This window comes from Neopsephotus bourkii, unplaced genomic scaffold, assembly GCF_033783945.1.
Source record: "Neopsephotus bourkii isolate Nb327-2 ecotype Australia unplaced genomic scaffold, CSIRO-AGI_Nbou_v1 NB_1314, whole genome shotgun sequence".
NCBI classification, from domain to species: domain Eukaryota; kingdom Metazoa; phylum Chordata; class Aves; order Psittaciformes; family Psittacidae; genus Neopsephotus; species Neopsephotus bourkii.
In genome coordinates this window covers 1,013,676-1,035,158 of record NW_026901795.1, presented here as the reverse complement: position 1 = coordinate 1,035,158, position 21,483 = coordinate 1,013,676, and the positions used below count along the sequence as shown (strand labels likewise).

The 21,483-nt window shown below is 39.2% G+C and overlaps 1 protein-coding gene across 1 annotated transcript in view; it reads right to left on the bottom strand.

Annotated features, from left to right (window-relative positions):
• Nucleotides 1–21,483, bottom strand: part of SLC35F1 (solute carrier family 35 member F1) — a 236,962-nt gene that overhangs the window by 90,644 nt on the left and 124,835 nt on the right. Inside the window, exon 2 of the mRNA XM_061366196.1 lies at nucleotides 9,822–9,997. Coding sequence (XP_061222180.1) covers nucleotides 9,822–9,997 — 176 coding nt within the window. The remainder of the gene's footprint in view (nucleotides 1–9,821; nucleotides 9,998–21,483) is intronic.

Sequence of the window (21,483 nt, the reverse complement as noted above, 5' to 3'; positions counted from 1 at the left end):
AGGAGCTAAAATACGCAGGCATGTACTTGTTGGTACAATGTGCTTGTCCCTTAACAAGCACATTCGCCACCTTGCCCACCTGACATGCTATGGTTCCTTGTGTACCAGCATTCAGGTGTGCACCATACCCAGCCTCTACTTAAAAATGTGTTTCTCACTCAGACTTCTGACTCTTAAGCTGCCCCTGTAACTTCAGCTCCTGCCAACCTGCCACCCCCTCAGCCAGATGCTCTCTTCAGCTTTGGAACACAGTTCTTAACACAAGACATCTTTTAACACAAAATTTAATCCACAGTTTTGGTGTGCTGTTGCATAAAGCAGACGAAATCTTAATAGGACACTCAAGAACATGTTCAAACCAAAGATTTCAAACACCAATGAAAACAAACAGCATATATCCTAATTTATGGTTAAAATATGATTAATTAATCATGATAGATATATACAATAGATGTATGAGATTATGTATTATATATACATCAAGTGATTATTTATAGCATACCTATATATCATAAATTACTGCAACTCCTTCACTTATATCATCAATGGTGCAAATCAGTGCAGATCCATTTTATAAAAGCAGTGATAGTCCACCTCTACCCTGAGATATTAAAGTTTCCTTTAGAATTAAACAAAACAAAACAAAGTATCAGATCACAGACAGATAATCAGAGAAGCAAAGATAAATGACACTGCGTAAACATTCTAGTAGCTGCACAGAAGCAGTCATAAATATTTTAACTCAGAGAAGGTATAAATGCATAATTTTTCTTTGAAACCTCACTTGCTATATTTCTGTATCAGTTACAAAAATATCCCTGTGAATTGACTGTTGCTGTCATATAACTGAAAACTAAAGGATAAGTGTTCTTGTGAGACATGCACGTGGTCTCTCCCTCTCCTGTATATTCAGAGCGCTCACTACTGCTGTCAGCAAAGCTCCCACCTTCCATCAAAAATTCCTTCTCCCATCAGGGAAATGTGTGCAAGAAATGGAGGAGGCTGCTAGACGGCATATGTTATCCTTCTTTTCTCTAATGTTAATTCAGGGAAGCTGATGTAGGGATAAGTTCTAACAGAGTTGGTTGCTAATGATCCTGAGCTACTCTATTGAGTAGCAACCTGGCTCTAAAGCATCACCAGTACTTGTGAAGGAAAGCTGCAGCCAAAGGGAGACCTAAGTCAAGAGATGATTCCCCAGGTCCCTGAATTCTGAGCATCTTCCAGAAGTGACTTGCTGCTCCTGTCTATGCTTGGATCTTACAAGCAGAACGGAGAGCATACAGCACAACTGCAGCTTGCATACAGACTGCTAAATTTGTACACATTTCTTCAGATGAAGCTGTGATTAGTATTATAGCACTGTCATCCAGAAATGCAACAGGAGTTCGAAGTAACCATATGCCAATGGCTAACAGCTCAGCTAAATATAAAAGAAAAACATGCTTACAAAATGGTAGAAAACCTTACAGGACATTTGTATATTTTTGCCTTAAAGATGTATTTAATTGTAACAATAATTATTACCTGGTAATAAGGGAGATGAAGGAAGAGAAACTTAGTGCTTGTGTTACAGCTTGGTATTAAGTGTGAGCCAAAAGAGTAAGTTGAAAACAGAGCTTTTTCCTACTAGCATAACTTTTTATTTCCTTGATTCATGTTGTCTCATAGATTGTATTTTAGAAAAGGTGGTTTACTTAGAGTAAGTTTTATATCTTACTTTATAAGCTGTGGCTGTGAGTTACCTGAAACATCACATGCTTCTCTTTGCTCTTTCCTATGTCCCCGTACATTGTTAACAGAAACTACTGAAATACAATGGAGAGGTGGGATATTTCCCATGTGAGAGAAATACACTATACTTCCAAACCTTCAAAAAGGACTGTGCTGCAAGTCTTGTGTACAGTTTACAACTGGGGTCTGCAAAATGGGATGCTGCTGAGTCCTTAATTTAGTGAAAACTTCAGAAGGCAATCCAATTCACTGCAGGAACCACTTTGTTCTTTCATTATGATTCTTTTTTAATGAGAAAGGCGATCACAAGGATAAACTCTATTCCTCTGAATTTTTACACTAATTACATAAGAAGCACCATTCTGGCAGAGCGGGACTTACCTCCTTCAGGCAATACAGTTATCATCTTGTAACCACACTTCAAATCTCCCGTATGAATGTTGGAGCTACGTGTGCTGAATGTGGATCTCGCTACCCTGGCTAGCTGCTTGAATTGATGAATGTTTAAGTATTCAATAAATCACAGGCAAATACTGATACTGCATGAAGTGGCAGAGACAACCCTGGCTGGTATTCTGCATACAGCTGTAGGATCAACCGTACGCTGTTTTATCAGAACCATTAACTTTCCTCATTGTGGTGGGAAGGGATGGTTGGTTTTGTAAACAGCACTTTAGATGTTTATGTATTAAGATGAATCAGACTCGTATACTAATACTACAAAGGACAGTTATCTTTTAATTCTACAGAAAATCAACTGCTTGTTATTCAGCTCACACCCTTAAGAGACAATTTATTATTTGACACACTGTGAGGCAATATGGGCTAGACAGGGAGCTGCTTTACCTTCAAATAAAATTACTGAGAGCCACATTCACCCCTGTGCAACACTCTGATACCATGGACAAAATTATAAAGCTCAGTATATGCTCACTGCCATGGTATCTGAGCACTTCCAGGGCTGTACCATACAATGCCTGTCTCTCCACATTTAAAAGACTTGATTCTTTTACCTGCAACATCTGTGCCTCTACCTGAATGTGTGGTACAAATACATAATGGCAGCTGCAGAGATGGGGATGCAGACCAAGCAGCAAGATGCTCGAGTATTCAAACTGCACTTCCTCAGAGTTTCCTTGAGCCTGCCCACTCATCCTCCTAGTAATGAGGTTTATCTTCCCAAACAGGTACTCACAGACTTGTGTTCAGATTACTCAGCGGTTTGAAGGGCTGGTATGGCTCCTGGAAAACTGTCAGAGGAGGGAGTTTCCTGGGGTCAACAACAAAAACCTAAATGCTGATCCAAACATACATGCTTGCAAATACATGTTGCTTATTTGACCCAAGGCTCAGATTTGGGTGCTGGAATCACCAAGAAAAGCATCACAGTATAAAACATCACACTGTGATGGTTTTTTGATTTTGCTAAATTCCACTAGCTACCTGTGATGTTGCAGCGGGGAGCTGAATAACTGCATGATCTCCATTTTATTGCATCTGTAGTTTCTGTTTATGGGCTTACTGGTATGGAATGGCCACATCTGGCTAAGTGTTCCTAAGCGGTATGTAGATTTACCTCCAGGGTAAAACCGACTTATTTTCAAGTAGTATATTCAGCATAGACATTGCCTCGCAGTGATGATGCAGCATCTTGATGCAAATATGGTTCATCCCCCACAACTTTGGCCAGCCTAAAACTTGGCAGCCTTTTTATGTTCATAATACACTAAGTGCCTGTAAGGTTTGCTCTCATAAAACATGCACCAGTCTTTGAACCATGGTGCAAATCTGAATCTGTTTCTAGAAGGAACTGGGTAAGGACATAAACCTGGCAGCCAGAAACATGACCAAAAAAATTAGGTGTTCCTATCTTTTCACTTGATGCCCTTTTGCAGCTTTTGTTTCTGATGGCACAAAGGATACTTCTTTTGAGCAGCAAAGCTATTTTGAAACCTAGCAAAACAAGAGGGACCTCTGGACTGAAAGAGTTGCATGAGGGATCATGAGATACTACTACAGAGAATGCTCCAGCATGGATGCTTGATTAAGCCTGGCTGTTACTGCTTTGGGGTCATCATGAATGTATTAGTGTTTGCATCATTAAACCATGACACACAGAGTTCATGCTTAACTGCTGCCACCTGCATCCTAAAGGAACAGTACTTTCCAATTTTCAGTTTGTATGTGCTGTGGGATACACATCATTTATTCCAGTGATATGATGCAATGACTGTGCTGCTTTGACCAGGATTAACAAAAGGACAGATATTTCCTAACACAGGACTATTGCTGTGGGTTTGGACAGCAGATGTCTGACCTAACAATCAGGAGCACAGAACTGAGAAATGAAAACACATACAAAGAAACGACTGAGGCTTCCTTTCAGCCTTTGCCTGCCAATGTATTTTTACTATGTTTGAGGCCAGAATTTCTCTCGATAAATGTTTATTTGTGCAGCTGGCAAAGCAAAACACACCTGATGAAAACAAAAATTGACTAAGCCCTGGGATGCCCTGAGATGCCTGGTCCCTTGTGTGTGCGGAGAGGAGCAGCACGGCCAAAGCAGAAAGCATGTGTCTGCTGGTAAGTGTAACAAGGACAGCTGATAGCAAAAACCCCATAGGATTAAAATACCCCACTCAACCTCTCCACTAGGAATAGCAAAACAGAACAAAACAAAAGACAGAAAGGACAAGTCTGTGGGTTTTAACCCTGCCTTTGTATCACCAATATGGTCTACCAGATTTTCACCCTTTCTTCCTACTAGCTACATGGAATAAATTGTACTCTCTAGAAATTTCACCTGTTTCTGTATTATGGCTAAGAATGTGAGAAGACTTCACTGCACTGGGAAAGGAAATTCTATGGGTTTGGGAAACTGTCATAAAGAAGAAGATCCCAAGGTCCTGTGTTGAAACTATACACACAGGAGAAGTTTAACACCTCACTGAACTGTAACCACCTATGGAGTAAAATAATAAAGGTTCATGCAATATAGAGCACAGGAGCATTCAGCATTTTAGAGCAGGGAATTTTTAAAACTCAATTTAAAAGAGAGGGAAAATGCAAACATGGAAACACAAACACAGTGATTATGTAGATGGCAACGAACAGGAATCTGGCTCTGGTAATACTGCCTTTTCTAGCTAGTTTGCTGCGGTGCCCATGATGTGATAGGCAAATCCTGGACACGTAACACGTCATAATTCTTGCTCCTGTGAGAATGCTATCCAAACCAGAAAATTGCATGTTACAGAAAGATCCCTGCAATTTGAAGCGCCTGTAAACATCCAGCATTCTAGTTTCATTTCTCCTAAAGCACAGAATTCCCTCTGTATGTGAAAAGGGCGCTTCAAAGCCCAGACAAAAGGTCTGTTTGGCTCACCATTTTCATAATAAACATATCCCACACTGTTTGGCATCTCTAATTAGAAGCCCAGAGTAATTAGGAGAAAGTGCACTGCAAACTGCAAAGCACCACACAGCAGGGAGACTGCAGTGCTGCTATGAGAATACCAAAGACCTGAACGTCATTATTTTTCACTGGTCCTAGGCTATGCTTGCTGCTTTGTTTCATTTTTACAACCCAGGGTTAGCCTGGCCCCTTGCAAGGATCTGGGCCAGCTTGATGTGCCTTCCCCCGTGCTTCAAGTGGAATGCTGTTGATCTTTGCAACATCTGCCATGCATTTGCAGGCCAGCATGTGGTCACCTTGAGAGACTGAGGACCACTTCTGTCACAGGCAGAGAAGGCCATAAGGCTGCCTGGCTGCAGCTTATGCAGGTTATGTACAACACTGGAGGGATAACCAAGCTCTTCGTTCTACAGCAGAGGCATGAGCCTATTTAGGAAATCAAACAACGATGAAATGCATCTTTTCTAATCAAAGTCACACCCCGTCATCCTCAGTGAAGAGAATGCCATATTCCTGGAAGCTTCTCACTGAAAATGCTGACGGGATCGATGCCTTTTCAGAAGACACTTTATGTCAATGGTACAACACATATTGCTCAAAGTACATGATATCTAATACAGTATGATTAGCTTAAATCATGTACTGTCTTTCTTTCCTAGGCATATTCTCACGGGTAGTTGACAAAAAAAGTTGTTAATAGTGAAAAAATTCTGGTATGTCTACCTAAGTTAACTGTGTAGTACTGGTTTGTGCCAATATAGCATTGCTAGTGGAATAAAACTGAGTAAAAATTTACCCTTCTGATCATTCAATAAATTTACTGCTGACTGCAGTAAAAGAGAGTAACTCCTATATAATGCTTTACTTTCCTTCAAGAAGCCTAATTTAGTCAATTTTGAGTAAGTAGGAAGGATATTTGGAGTTGGGGGTCATGCATATAAATGAAGATACGTATTTGAACAGCAGATAAATCAGGAATTTATATATGAGTGTGATACCAATGTCATAAAACAATCCTAGACAAAAATGCACAAAAAATAATATTCCAGTAAAAGGACTTCAATCCTTAATAGTCCTACAGGATTCTCTGGCTGACTCAGGGGCACAGATCACATTTGATTATATGTCAAAACAAAGACTCAGTTACTCTAAGGAAAACCGTATTTCCACTGACAGATGCTACAACCTCATCACTTAGCCTAGAAGCAGAATTCATCCAAACAGATTAAAAAAAACTTTTCTGAACTAGCAAATTATTTCCAGCCCTCAGTAATGGTGGGCTGAAAATACTTGGTAACTTTTTTCAGTAAAATTAAGTGAACAGTTGCCAATGTGGAACCCTGCTTGCACAGAATCTGTCCCTTAAGGTTTTATGGTTCCTTTCTGCTCAAAAGACTTTTCTACTGCTCCTTCATTTCTTTTTTTCCAGAATAACAAAAAAATAGCAATTTCATATTTTTTTCCCTTTAATGATGTCTAGTAGATACGTTGTTTTCATTTTTAGCATATGTGAGGTGTCTTTTAGACGTAATTTATATTTGGTGGCAAGCTGCTGATGCTTGCACCCATCTTGACTACTAGTAATTAACACCTTCTGGTCCACTATGGACAATTTCCCACTTAATGCTTTTTAAGGTGTTAAAACTAATCTCCACCAGCTCTACTTCCCATAGGTCCATTTCATTGATAGGAGGCTTTTCTTCCTGGAAGCCAAGGTTTTTCTTTTCCTCAATGAGTAATAACAGGCAACTGAAAGCGTCCTGATAAGCTTTTGTTAACCAGCATCCTCTGTTGATGAGGGGACTGAGCTGTGATAATAAGTGTTAAAATCTTCTTCTCAACTCAGAGGTGTTAACCATAGACAAATACAGGTTTTGGCTGTGAAAACAGGCATGAGAGGAAGTTAACTCAAGAGAAAGAACTGAGGGGATCCTTATTATCTATTAACTTTTTGGCATATCAGACAGATAAAACATAATGATGTTCAATGCCTTATAATGCTGCCGTAGTGACATTAATTTTGTAGCACTGTTCTCATACAAAAAAAAACCCTAATGAATTATATTCAGACGTCAGCACTGGTGTATTAATGAGCACTGGCCTGGAAGCTCTAGTGGACAGTCTTTATAGGTAAGTAGCTACTGGCATCTATATGCATGCCTGGGTGTGTGCATACCTAACTGAAGAACCTCTGCACTCACCTCTTTGGGTAAACAGTAAGTTCAACTTAAATTTACATGTAACAAAGGAAATCAAAATTAGCATTAAAAATGTCCAGGACAAAAGAGAAAGTTTTCTAGATACCAAATTCATGATTTAACAGAAACTTTAGAATTCAACTGACTGATAGAAAATGTGGTTGGATTTTGCACCAGAAAAATCACAGTTTGTCCAAATTCTTTTCCTTTTCATGACCTTTACCTGAGTAGCACCTACATTTTAAGGCTTATAATCTCACAAGAACAGATCTTTTCTCCTTTATCACTTCCGTACTTTTACTGCCTTCAAACTGATCCCGCATTTAGAACTACAGGACATGGGAATGAAGCTTAACAGTACTCACAGATTCTGGCACTAGCAGGACTTATGCATCTCCTACACTGACTGATGACATGTAGATCTGTTACATAGTGGTAGTCCTAATCCTTGCACCCACTAAAGGACTGTGATAAAATTATTTTAGTAAAGGCATCTTGATCCACAATATAAAAATGTAGTGGAAGCTGTTGGTTCCCATGGACTAATTTTAGGTGCTGGAAATTGGGCATTCAGTGAAGAAGGCTTTAGTCAGGAGAGCTCAAGAATCAGGAGCTTTAATTATCTGCTAATGGTGATTTTCAGAGACCAGTGCAAATTCTACCTTTTTGTTATCATTCAGGGAGCTTATATGGGGTGAGATGAACAGCAAGGGAAGATAAGTCAAAGGAGATCCACATTAAATCAAAATTTGGTAGAAGCCTCTAGAGAAAGGGGAGTTCCTTATGTCTCAGAAAATTATAGTTTTCAGTCCTACAGTGAATTAAGTGGTTCTTTTTTTGCTATCTCAAGTGACACCTCCTAAGCCAGTATATTTCTGAAAAAAAAACCAACCCAGAGATTAAGCAGAAAGCAAAGAAAAAGACAAAAAGATGCAGCTATTTTTGATGGTTTGTGGTTTGTTTTGGGGGGTTTTGTTTTTTGGGGTGTTTGGGTTTGTTTGTGGTTTTTTTTGTTTTGTGTGTTTATCTGCTAGCAATGCCAAATGACTAGAACTGCTAGAAAAGCTGCCTTAGTGGAACAAACACAGATAATGAATTTGAATAAATACACAAGCAAAAAGACAATGTCAGGCTCAATCACTTGGCAATATTAAACGCCAAGTAAATGAGCTGGTTGTGTAATGATATACAATCCAGCAGCAATGTTATGCTGAGTGCCTGGATCACTGCTTTCATCGCTTCTGTAGCCGGTTTTGTTCTGGATTTTTCTTTTCCTTTTTTTTTTTTTTCTTCCTTACCAAACCATCTTTCTTTTTCTGACAGCTCCTTTTCCAGAGTATTCCATTGGCAATTTTTTGTGTGTGGTTGTTTGTGGTTTTGGTTTTTTTTGTTGGGTTGGGGTTGTTTGTTTGTTGTGGGGGGTTTTGGTGTGGTTTTTGTTGGTGTTTGTGGTTTTGTTTTGTGGGGGTTTTGTTGTTGTTTTTGTGTTTGTTGGGGTGGTGTTTTTTGTGTTTTGTTTGTGGTTGTTTGTGTTTTGGTTTTGTTTGTTGTGGTGGTGGGTTGTTTGGGTTTTTTGTGTTGTTGTTTGTTTGTGGTGTGTTGTTGTGTTTTGGTTTTTTGTGGTTTTTTTGTTTTTTTGTGGGAGCCAAGTCAGGAAAGCACATGATATTTTTGTTCTTTTATTTTGCTTCTAATCCATGTGTTCTGTGAGGGTGAATAAATAAAACCATTACTAAAAATGAACGGGTAAGAAAAGTATTTAAACATGTTCACCACCCACACCTTACCTAGACATGAAATCTCAAAGGGAGGGATGGGCAGGAAAGGTACAATCCCCCTGTATTATACGTAGGACTGTCAAGCGGTTTCAAAGTGTACTATAATGCTTTTGTCACTTTGGAGGTCAGGTTGGTTACACAAAGCCCTGTTGCAAAGCAGTGGCAGGGCTGTAGAGCTGCTCTGCCCACATAGCACCTCAGGGAGATGACACCCCTTCATCTCCTACTTCCCAACAACTAAAAATTGGTTACTAATTTTTTTTTTACAATAGGTGAACTACTGAATGGCTGTAACCAGAAACTACACCTAACAAGCTTTTCTTTGTTTGCATCTGAGATCTCCTTAACCTATATAAGATGTAAAGCATATTAGTATTCCCCAGAAAGGCACGCAGTGATATCCAAAATGAACCCTGGGTGTGTGGTTCTGGTGCCAGTGGTAGGTATAAGAGGAACATTCCCGTAAGAACAGTTAGAAAGTCAAAAGTACCGATGCTTTGTTTTCCTTTCAGGTTGCACCACTATCCCCATCATCTATGGATTCATTCTTTGCTAATGAACGTTTGTTGGCATTTTTTTCAATTAATCAGATATGTGTTACTAGGTAATGTAAGCATTTAACAAATGTTAATGGGATATGAGTACAAATTACATTGTGTGCTGTTTTCTACAAAGTATTTTCAGAGATGCACTTACCTTGTCTGACAGCTAGTGTTGTTGTGTAGACCAAGAATAGAAGAATATAATTGAGGAAGCTCTGAAAAACAGGTGTGTTGGCATGGAAATCTTCTGACAAATACTTGCTTGTGAGACCAATGCCACAGATAAGGAGGGAGAGTACTTGGCCAAGTGCCACAGACAGCAGGAGATCCCTAAAATGAATAAGAAAAACACAGACATAAAACACTCAGCTTCCTTGCCAAGGAGGAAACACTCATCCTCCTCCAGGAATCGTGCTCAATAGCGCTAATACACAGGAAGAAACACTATGTTTCAGTCAATGAGGGAGCTGCTGGGTGTAGCTGACATAACATTTCCATTATTTGTGCTCTTGTCATGAGCTTAAACATTATCCAAACACACTAACTTTTATTCACATATTAAACAACAGAAGATGGTACATCTCTACCATTTAATTTCACATTTCACAAAGGATAAATGATAGTTTAAATCAATCAAATACAGCACTGCTTCCTTCAAGCACATTCTCTAACAGAAAGACCCAGGACAACCATTCAGAGAGAGCAGTAATCACAGCTCTTCCAAGCCTTAGTAGCCACAGAGAAAAAGCAGAGAAAGGATTTCATTTTGTTTTACTGTCAACATGAATTTATCCTGTAACTTCCTTCCTCTCATTTCATTTCCATTTCATCATATAAACTGTTCTTTCCACCTACTGTGATACTGTATGTATCTTTTCATCTTTGTCACTGTTTAGTTCCTATTCTTTTTGCCAGGAGCGGGAGGTTCCACTTTCTCCTTTCCCAACTCCTTCTGTTTCTTAAAAATGTAACCCTGGTTTGGTTTCTTGCTTTGATATGTTTTTCTTTACTTCAATCTCCAGTCTCCTCTGCATTCCCCTCTTACAATGGTCCCCCTCTCTTCCCACAGGTCTCCAATAGTTGCTCCTTTCATGCATGTTCTGTCTTCCTATAGTCATCATCTCTTTACGCAAGGAACCGCTGTATATGAAAGCCCTTTTCGCTTCCAACTATCTTTATCTCTTTTACTCTTCTCACAGATTTATTATCTAACCGCACCACTCAATTCAGTCCAAGCAATCCTCTTTTTCCAATTTTTGTCACAGATTTCCTACACCCACAGCACATAAATATGTGTATTTTTAAATAACTCTTAAGAGGTTTTCCAGGTTCCCCATGTGTCAGTACTTTCATGCTGACCAGGCCTGCTTCAGACCTATGTTGTTCCATGCAGAAGAATGATATGCAAATAAAAGAGGAGCAAGCACAACTGCAAGGGAAAGCACGATGACACCTAAAGGGGACATCTAGCCCAAGCCCTGCCAGCTGTTGCTATTGCTGTCACCAGCCCCCAGAAAAGAGGGGCTGCAGATCCCTGGAGAAACCAATGAAGGAGAGGGGAAGGTGGGAGAGGAGCACACTCTGCAATGTCTCATTAAAGCCTAGTAGGAGGAAAGGGGATTAGGCAATCCCAAGAGAGTAGAGGAAAGATGGCACACTCTGCTCAGCTGTAACTGTATTTTATGTGTGTTCTCCTCTGCCAGATGGTTAAGAAAAAATGCTTCAAGGCTGCTTTGCTTTCCCTGACACATTTCCCTGACCTCGGCTGCGCATATTTGGCAGTGATGAGCATCTGTGTTCCCGCAATGACTTTCCTGGTAAACTCAAGTGTCAAATCTATTTTCCCTTTTTTTCATAAACAATCCTCCCACTGATGTGTGTTGGTGTCAGTCACGGCGTGATTCAACCACACACTGTAAAACACAGGAGGCTGGGTAGTTATGTTCAGCTAACATAACTCACTGACAAACAGCCTAACACAGACAGTAAGAGAACAAACTTTATTGTGCTAAACCCCTGTGTTTTGGTGGGAGACTGCTGGATAAATAGCAAGTAAAACTCCACAACTGCTGCCTCCGCTTTAACATTACTCACCCTGCTGTGAAACACAACCACGGGAAACAAACACACTCAACGCAGATGACATCTGAGACTATGATGCAAATGTTGCTAAAACTATATATCCTCAGTTCCTGCCATTACCTGCTATGCTGTTGACGTGGAATAGGAAATTTGAATAGTGACTGCAATTTAAATCCACATATTAATCTTGTAAACTTGTTTACAATTATTCATTTAGTTGGATGGTGTTTCCTATGTCTTCCTCCTGCAATAAAGTTTCACGCAGGGCTGCCTTCTTACTTACTGCAGCTTTTGTTGGTTTATTTCATTAGTAAACTAAATGTTTGCAAATATGTATCTCTAAATATGCTGCCTGCTTTACATGGGATGTAAATAGTTATTACCTATTTTCTGTATCTCAGCTATGCCCACGAGCAAATGTTGTATTACATCCATTGTGGGACTGCACCTGTTCTGGAGAGAAGACTCTTGGATCCTACTTAGACTTACAGAAAGCTAAATGAATCCTCACTAGTGAAAGGATTTTCACAATAATATATTCCATGCTCCACATGACAGCTACCTGTTGGACATCACTAATCATTAAATTTTTTTCAGACTGGTGGAAAGTTTGATAAGATCTTATAAAAGGCATAATGTTTTTATCTTAGGTGTTTATACTCTGGTGTGGTGTGTCACTAGGCCTAACCAGGCAGTATTGACCTATATATTAAAAATCCAATCAACAAATAATGAAAAACACCAGGTAATTTTCCAAGGCTCTGAATGATAACTACAGCTCTCTCTGAAGTACATTTTCATCCTGTCATTGCCATTTTGCAATTTATAAATCAGACATACTTTTTATAGTTGATTCTTTGTCAAGTCACCACATCTAAAAGTGGCAGTTTACTAGAGTTCAAGCAGCTGTCTACAGCCTTACATATATACGCTGTCCTCAGCTTCTGTTTTTTACATTTCCTAAACATACAAACAAGAACGTAAGTCAAGGTAATTCAAACTTTATGGTCTTCTTCCTATGAAGTCATTTACAACAGTTTTCTGTGTCTTCGATCAATTGCAAAATATGACAAAAATTCCATTCACTGTCGTCTTACTTAAATCATCAATGAAGACAAAGGGTAAGTAGGAGTACGGTAAAAACAGACATCAACAAGAATCACAACTATGAATCTGAACACCTTCATGTATGTAGATAAAGGCTGGATGTGGATCAATGTATAACCCCTGTAGCTTGTATTGTGCTTTGGATAACAACAGAATGCAAAAAATGCAGAAAACTACTTTGTGGAAACCGGTGCCAGCAGTACTGTCAATGACACCAGCTTTCAAAACCCTGACTGCATAAATGATATTGAATATGGACTGCTTGTCTCTGATTTTTGCACACATTTGGTATTTTTAATTATGTAAGAAAACTCATTCTGAAATCAAGCAGTCCTGTTTCTCCTCCAGTCAGATCTTAGTTAAATGGTTCACAGATGATGTATGACATAAAAAGAGACATCTTTTATTCTTACGTAGTCAGTGCAAAGAGTAGCATATATTAGATGCTTACGCAGAACTAATTCAAATGTCCACGAAGTACTCAGACTTCAAGGAAAGATGATACATTTTATACAGTATGGTTATTCCTAAGATTGTTCAATGTCCACATTAAAACACCCTGCCATTACTAAAGATATGTCCACTACAGACAGGAATGATATATAGTGGCAAAGGAGATTTGGTATGCTCCCCTTCTCTCATCAGTGTTGACTGCAACAGACAATAATGACTACCAATGAAAATGGATGAAATGAACAGATAAGAGAAACCAAAGCAGAAGATCAATAAAAAGCTGATTGTTGCCTTGAGTGAATGGAAGAGAACAACTCAGCTCTCTCCAAGCAGAAAATGTAGAAAAATATCTTAATTTTTTTTTTCTTTTTTAATTAGTGGCAGTGTCAGCAGCAAAGAAGAATACCTGGATAACCTTGGATAACCTTAATAACTAATAACTAATGTAAGATGCCTGAATTGTACAGAAAATGCCTGATAGCATTGTTTTTCTTGCCAACAATGATCTAATAATACAAGAGTCTTAGCTCCTGAGCCTTTAATACCTGGATAAGAATAATAACATACCCATTCTTTTTTAAGAAAAAGCAGCAAGCAAACATTGAAAAGAAGCTTTCAATAGCTGTGGAAAACCTACTACTTCCTTTGTACAATATAAAAAGCAACTAACTCACTGCTGTCATCTCCAGCACTGAGTATCTTTCCTAAATACTGTAATACCATTGAAACATGCAGCATAGCTCCTATCTACAACACTTTCCTTGTTGGTTTTTATACTCTCCACTACTGAAAGACTGGCACAAAGTATGATTTATTCTCTAAGCCTTTGGTCTATCATGCTGGATTCAGTAGTACATTCATTCACTGCAGATGCAACATTCATTCCTATTTTGAAGAAAAGCTGTATGGTTTGAGGGCCTTCAAAAAGAACATAAAAAAGAGTCTCTCTATAAAAAGCTTCATAAAAGTGAGGTTTTCTGCCTTTCTGAGTCAAATTTCTCTTTAGGTGAATGCTATTCTATTTCTCTACTTGTATTCTATTTAAATCTAAGGCAATTCTTCAGAAATTCCACTGTTGCTTACTAAGATCAACAATGACTTTGAAAGCCAAGTTAAAATAGGGATCTTCAGGTTCTCTCTAAACTTCAACCTCATGAATGCACAGAACAGTTTATGTTGCAAAAGACCTTTAAGATCAAATGCAACAATTAACCTAGCACTGCCAAGTCCACCACTAAACCATGTCACCACATCTACACATCTACCTCCAAGGATGGTCACTCAACCACTTCCCTGGACAATTTGCTCTCTTGGTGAAGAAACTTTTCCTAATATCCAGTCGGAACCTCCCCTGGCACAGCTTGAGGTCATTTCCTCTCATGCTTTTGATAGTCATTCACTAATACAGAGCAAATAGAAGACATTCTTCTGTAAAACATCAATTTAAGGCCTGCTCCTTGAATCCTTTTGCTTCAATTAAAATCCTACACTGGAATCAATCAAATTCATCCCACTGCAGTCAAACTTGCTAGCTAATCTGTCCAATGCTTCCTATTAAGTCAGATGAGTATTTTGAAGTAAGAAGTAGGTCAGAATTAGCTCTAGACCTCCAGGTGGCTGCTAGGCATCTATCATGGGTTTTCATGATCTCCTATAAGAAATTAAACAATACTTCTTTATTGCCTCTTTAGAAGTGGAGCCAGATGACACAGCCTCACCTTTGCACTGGGAGCCATTTCATTCTGTTAAAATGCCTGGGCTGGTAGCTGCTATGCATCATTTTTACTTACTCCTTCAGGCATATGGAAATTTCTGTCACTTGTGTTTCTCCTTGTTTATCAGCCACAATAATGCCACTAAATTTCTGACATTCTTATATCAAAGAACTCTGAAGCTACTGCTTGGTTCTTAGCACATGCACACTGCTGTGATATGAAGTACTAAACAGCAATCTTCAGGTTCCCCTGTAATTATTTTCAATAAAGTTAAACATTTAGCTTTGACTATTAGTTCAGTTCCATGCCCCCCACTCTGAACAATGAAACACCATTCAGAACACAGAATCAACGCAGTGCAACATTCAGAGGGGGATGCACAATTACAGCTGCTGAATGCTTGAGAATAACACGCTGCCGGTGGCCAAGTAATTTAAACATACAGGCTCGTTTTATTCTCACGTTAAATCCTGTTTTAAAGTACTCTCCATGTCACTTTTTTTTTTTAACTTAATTGCCTTCCATCCTCTATTTTGTACTTTATTTGGTCTCTTTCCACTGAAAGTTCCCCACTGCATCAATTAAAAGTATCTCAGATGATAAAGAACAGAGGCTATGGCTACGTTTCATCTCTAGCATGAAGCATGCTAATCCTTCAGCATGGTACAGGCTCCAGCAGATGAGAGATTAGCAGTCTGTTTCCTGAGTTGAGATTTCACTAGAGGAACATATCTGTAAAGCCTTCTCCATAGCACTGCTATGGGCCTGCAGGCAGGACCATGCTTTCTCTGTGATGGTAATGAACTACTATGCAAAGTTATAGCTCCAAATGTTCTAAGCTTGTATTTAAAAAAGAGAAAGAAAAGATAAACTTCATTTAGAGACTGATTACTGTTATGCCATAGTGAAGTTGATGATATCTGTCACAGCACTGTGGGTTTGCCAAGCTTCTTAAGTGTAGTTTAGTGTGTTGCTATAAAAGCACAAGGAAAAATAAGGTCTTCAAAACTTTACTTTGATTCAAAGTGAGCTGAAGTTATACCCCTGTAAGAATCCAGTCAGGTTTATTTAAATATTTAAAGGTAAATGTGAAACCTATCTTAAACACCTTACCAAGAAAGATGTTTAATACACATTACCATAGGAAAAGCAGCAACAGCGCACATGTCAGAACCTCAAATATTAAGGGCTTTGAGCCCTTTCAGGTATGCCAGAAGTACAAAATTAATTTCTTCTTACTGCATTTAAAAGTCTTTATGCCTTAACTTGGGGAGAAGAGAAGAGCTCTGGACCTTGTTCGCGTCACCCTCTCTTGCCAACTCCCCAGCTCCCCACTGCCTCCTTACTCACACTGTGGCCCTGAACTAAACTTTACAGATATTTTCTTCATTGAAGTGAAGCTCCCTATTACATGGTATGAGCTGTATTGGCATGTCTCAGTTATCCAAGATGCTTCCAAAACACATCACTTGGATGAGTCCCAAAGGAGGGAAGTGGAGTTGTCTTTTCCTTCAATGGCCCCAGAGAGAAGGCTGTGGGGACATCAAGGCCTGAAGAGGCAGAAGAGGGACTGTGCAAAGCCAAGGATTGCAGTTTACACAGCATCCCAGGGATGAATGGCCCTGAGAAGCAGAGAAGGGACAGCCAGACTTGTGGCCGGTGCTTCCGAAGAGCTGGAGAAGCCCCAGCAGTCACCATCCTGACTGGAAGGTCACACTGGCCAAGGGAAGAGCTGTGTGCATTTCTTATCCTTCATCTTCTGGCTTTCCAAGTTGCTTTGAGGATTTTCTTTTTAAAGCATTAAGGTTCTAATTTCTATTCCAGTGCAACTGGGCTTGAATTTAAAAGCCTTCTGGGGAGCTCACTAAAATTCAAGGCCTAGGCACATCTGCCTCAAAGCTGTGGCTGACTCAGGCTCTGCTGCTTTTAAGTGACAGCTTGAGGGACCAGCACAGATCACTGGCTTTGGACGAAAACAAAGCAGAATCATATTCAGCAAGTCTTGGGAGTCTCTGGAGAAGTATTTAAGATGAGATCTTACCTAAAAAATTTCCTATCTCTCGTATATTGCCAATTACAGCAATTCTTGAAATGGGTTTCTTTTATAAGATTTTACCCCAGCTTCACACACACATGCTCACAAATATTTGTGGTTTACAATTCTTTAATATGAAAGGAAATGGAATTTTTTTAAGACTATCCTTAAACAGATAAAACATACCTCTGCACTTAATGTATAACTATATAGTGCTGAGACAATTCGCTGCACTGATTACAAGTGCAAAGAAGGCACCTTTTAAGGCACTTAAAAAAATAAATACATTAAAAAATAGCAAAGGAAAGTGTAGTGACAAAACTTCCATGCTATTATCTTGATGGAGTCCAGGGATAAATCATTATGGGTAAATTGGAGGGGTGGGGAGTGTTGGTGTAACTTCCTGAAAGTCAGCTTCATCCTACAAGTGAGCGAACAAAGAAAAAAAAAAAAAAGGAAGTTTATAATAAAAACATGCCTAAGTTTTGGAACAGTCAGCTGCCTTCCAACCAGCTATTTCTCAGTGCTTTTTCAGCTACAATTCACAGGACTTGGAGCACCACAGGTTTTTTCTCTTTGAGAGTGAAGGTCTCTCCATATATAGTTCTTGGCAGCTTACCAGTCTAGGGAGCAGTGGATAGACTGAAAATATTCCAGTCTTTCTGATGGAATAAAAAATATAATTACAGATGACCACGCAATAAAATAATTGTATTTCAGGCCATTTTGGCCATATAAACTGACTGAAGCTAACTGCAGCCCATAAATTTTTATAAATAGTCACTGTCTACCAAGCTATGACTAAAGAAATTAAGGCTCCTAGATCTAAAGATTTGATCTAGACTGGAATAAATTGCAGAATTAACTTTCCATATGAGATCTTACAAAACTAGTTAGAAACCCTAACTGAGGAATACAGTACTTTCAAACAAGTATCTCTTCTTCCACAGTTTTCCAGAAATTAATTCTAAAAGGGATACTTACAGTCTTAGAAATAGAATAAGGCACTCCAGGATGGATTAAGAGTGAGCTGTAATTTCTCAGGCTAGAGCTCCTTATGAAATATGACAGCTGCTGAAAATAATACATTTTAGCCTATGAAAGCTAGACAGTCATTAGGCTGCTGTTCGCCTTTACTTTTATAAATCAAGAATAAAGTACACAGTAGATGTCTTTTCACGACATAGATATTTTTTTCTTATTCTGTTTAAATGCACCAGTTTGAGCTTTCAGTTGCTGGAAGAAACTGGGATGTGAAAGGACTGTCAGCTCTCTGTCTCGGAGAAAACAAAGTTATCTGTCAAATTTCATTAGTTCATCTCACTTGCAGTGGTTTTTATGCCTGAGCCTCGGGACATTATAAATACGGTGATGAATATCTTTAGATAATATGAGAAACAGTTTTAAAAGTTTCAGTTCAGTTAAGATCATCATTAGCTCCCAGTTTTCTCAGAGGAGCTGAGAGCCTATAGTAATAGATCTGGATGATTCCCAGCATCAAGAAAAATGGCTCACTAGTGCCCTATGAAGTGCAACATCATTTCTTATTGCTCTCTTGCCATTAGTGTACAGTACTAATACAGTTTAAACTGATGAGGTTTTATGGACCAAGTCTTACAGCTATTGAGAGACATCTGATAAAGGACGTGGAAAGCACCACAGCTCCTGCGATACCCCTGCTATTGATACGCCAATCCTGACTGAATGCTGTGATGGAAAACAAGTTTAAATGACTGAAGATTCCTCAAGTAATAGCTGTTACTGTAACTTAGTTCAGTGTTATCAGAAACAAGATTCATGGGCTTAGGAAATTAGGCAGAGTTCCTAGAAAATAGTATTTATGTGAGTCAGTATGATGGTATGATGGATGATTTCAGATTTTTTCTTGATGATCCTGAAAATCGCAAAAGTTGTTTTGGATTTATGTCCCTGTAAAATGCCTAACTCTAAGCATACACCCTTCTGAGCACTGGCTGTGCATCCACAACTGGGAATCTAAACCAATTATAATTTATTTGTTTCCAAAGTAAAATTAGAAGTTAAAAAGGCTACAGGTATGACTATTGAAAGTACAAAGGTGCATCTATGATGATCATGGCTGGCTTTTGGAGAACTAAAGCTACCAGTTCAATTATTACAAGATGTAGAATTTTTCTTTTTTTTTTTTTTATATGAGCACATCTGCAAAATACAGGTATTAAATAACAGTGAATGTTCATTCTAGAGAACATTTAATATCTAACGTAAAAGTTTAATTTAAAAATCAAACTGATCTGCTTGGATTTTGAAAAATCTTTTGCTTGACTAAAACTGTATCTCTAAAGAAAGCTTCACAACCCAACTACTGTAAGAAAGCCTGAAACAGAGAAGAAATGAAAAATCCCTGCTTCAGTGGGCCATGTTTTCTCCCCAAGTAGGCATAAATTGAATCTTCTTTACAGTAAGCTCCAGCTATCGTCTACATGCTTAAAACGTGTAAAAGAAACATTAAAAAAAATAGTCCTGAAGTTGGCCCCTTCATATTGCCCCTTTAATTGAACCCCTTGTACAGAAAGACAAAGGATACCCACATTAGCATTTCACCATGGATGGCACTAAGCTGCTGCACACTTTCCCAAATCTCCAGCTACTTCAAAGGAGAGATGCTCATGTGCTTGTGGCTCACTCTGATTTTGATTCATCAAGGCCCTGACCTTCCTTCACTGTTTCCCACTGTGGGTTAGTGTTGCTGCTGCCTCATTCTGCAACCCCTCAGGCAGAAGTAATGCTTTAAAGTTGCTTGTTCATGAATATTATGACAAACATAAGGACATTAAACTTTTATGCATTTTTCTTTTTGCTCGACAGTTCCTGAATGCATGGAGGTCAGGGATTTCCCATTTTGGGTATCTTTCTCCACCCTCTTCTTTCCTGTGAAGCCTGCATATTTAGTTTCATGGTGGCACAACTTCAAAAATCACCCACATCAGATCTACCATTAACCTGGTGATTAATACACCACATGAGGTAGAATACGTGGGTTTGAGTCCTCAGAATGAGACCACTGAAGCCACCTAGACAAACAATTTAAAGGTTTGGCTGTTTCACAGAGCTGGTTACCCCCTTCTGGAAGAGAAGTCTGTGCTCCAGTGGAACTCTGGAGACACAGCTGGAGAATGAATTCCTGGCTGATGTAGGTAACTACCTGGGGACTACAGCAATAAGGGTTTTCAGTAGGCTGCACCCTTCCTAACTCAGCTGGATCAACTTTGAGGGCCCTGCTTACAGGACTTGAAAGGTATTGTGTTTTCTTCTATTTCTGCTACTGGTCCCTTCTAAAAACAAGGTACCTCTAAGGCACTTCAAGCTGGGTGCCCAGAACTGACCCAGTGATAACCCTGTACGTGCCTTCACAGGTCCTCTCTGCCCCTCTACTTCTGTGATACAACAACATATGTGCAGGAAGGCAATCTCCCCAAAGGGATGTGGAGTGCAGGTGCTTCTCCCTCTCCTTGCTTTTGCTCTTTGCTCATCACACAACAATGATAGCCATTACCCAGCTAAAAGTACACAGGAGGTCCAAACTCCAGCACCTTTAAATTTCTATTCCATACAGCTAAAACCAATATTTTAAGCATAAATTACAACCAAAGACAAGTAACTTCCTGCTAACTGAAAATTCCAACTATCTGCAACACAAAGTTCATTTTTAGGTATGAGTGTGATAGCTCTGTCCTACTGCTCTACTTTTAGGCTCCATGATAAATCTCTTCCTTCCTCTCTTCCTTTCAATTCAGTGAAACAGTGTGACTACCTCTGTCAGTGCTATAAATTTACTAAAGACTTGACACACAATGACGGAACAGGCTCAGCTGAAAAAGCATAAGGGCATTGATCTCATTTTTGCTGTTTTAATATAGCGCTTGAAATAAGAAGAAAAAAAAAGTTATTTGGGAAGGTATCAGCTGCAGATATTTAGAAGGTCAGGACAGACCTACAGGATCCTGATATGGTGCTAAATGCATGACCAAAGCCACCAATGACCTAAAGGATGAGCATCATGACTCAAAGCAAAATGAAACTTGTGAAGAAAGGTCCTGTTGCGGGAGATAATCAGAGTCTGACATTTTGACAGAGCACTGATCTGTCTAAGCTCCCTGACTCCCAAGTTGCTTTACTGCACTTTCTTCACAATATTGGTATCTGTATTTCAGATAGGCAAGAAAAAAAAACTCAACAGATTTTCTTAGTGAGATTTGGGTATAATTTTGCCTTCCCAGCACTGAACTATGGAGTCACAGAAAGGCAACAAGCAGGCTGCAACCAGGCCACTGAGGGTCTCCTCAGTGCATGTGGCTGATATGCCACCTCCTTCCCGTACAAAGGGTAATGGCAGGCCAAAATGCACTCCTGAACCAGGAGAACATGGAATCAATGTCCAGCTG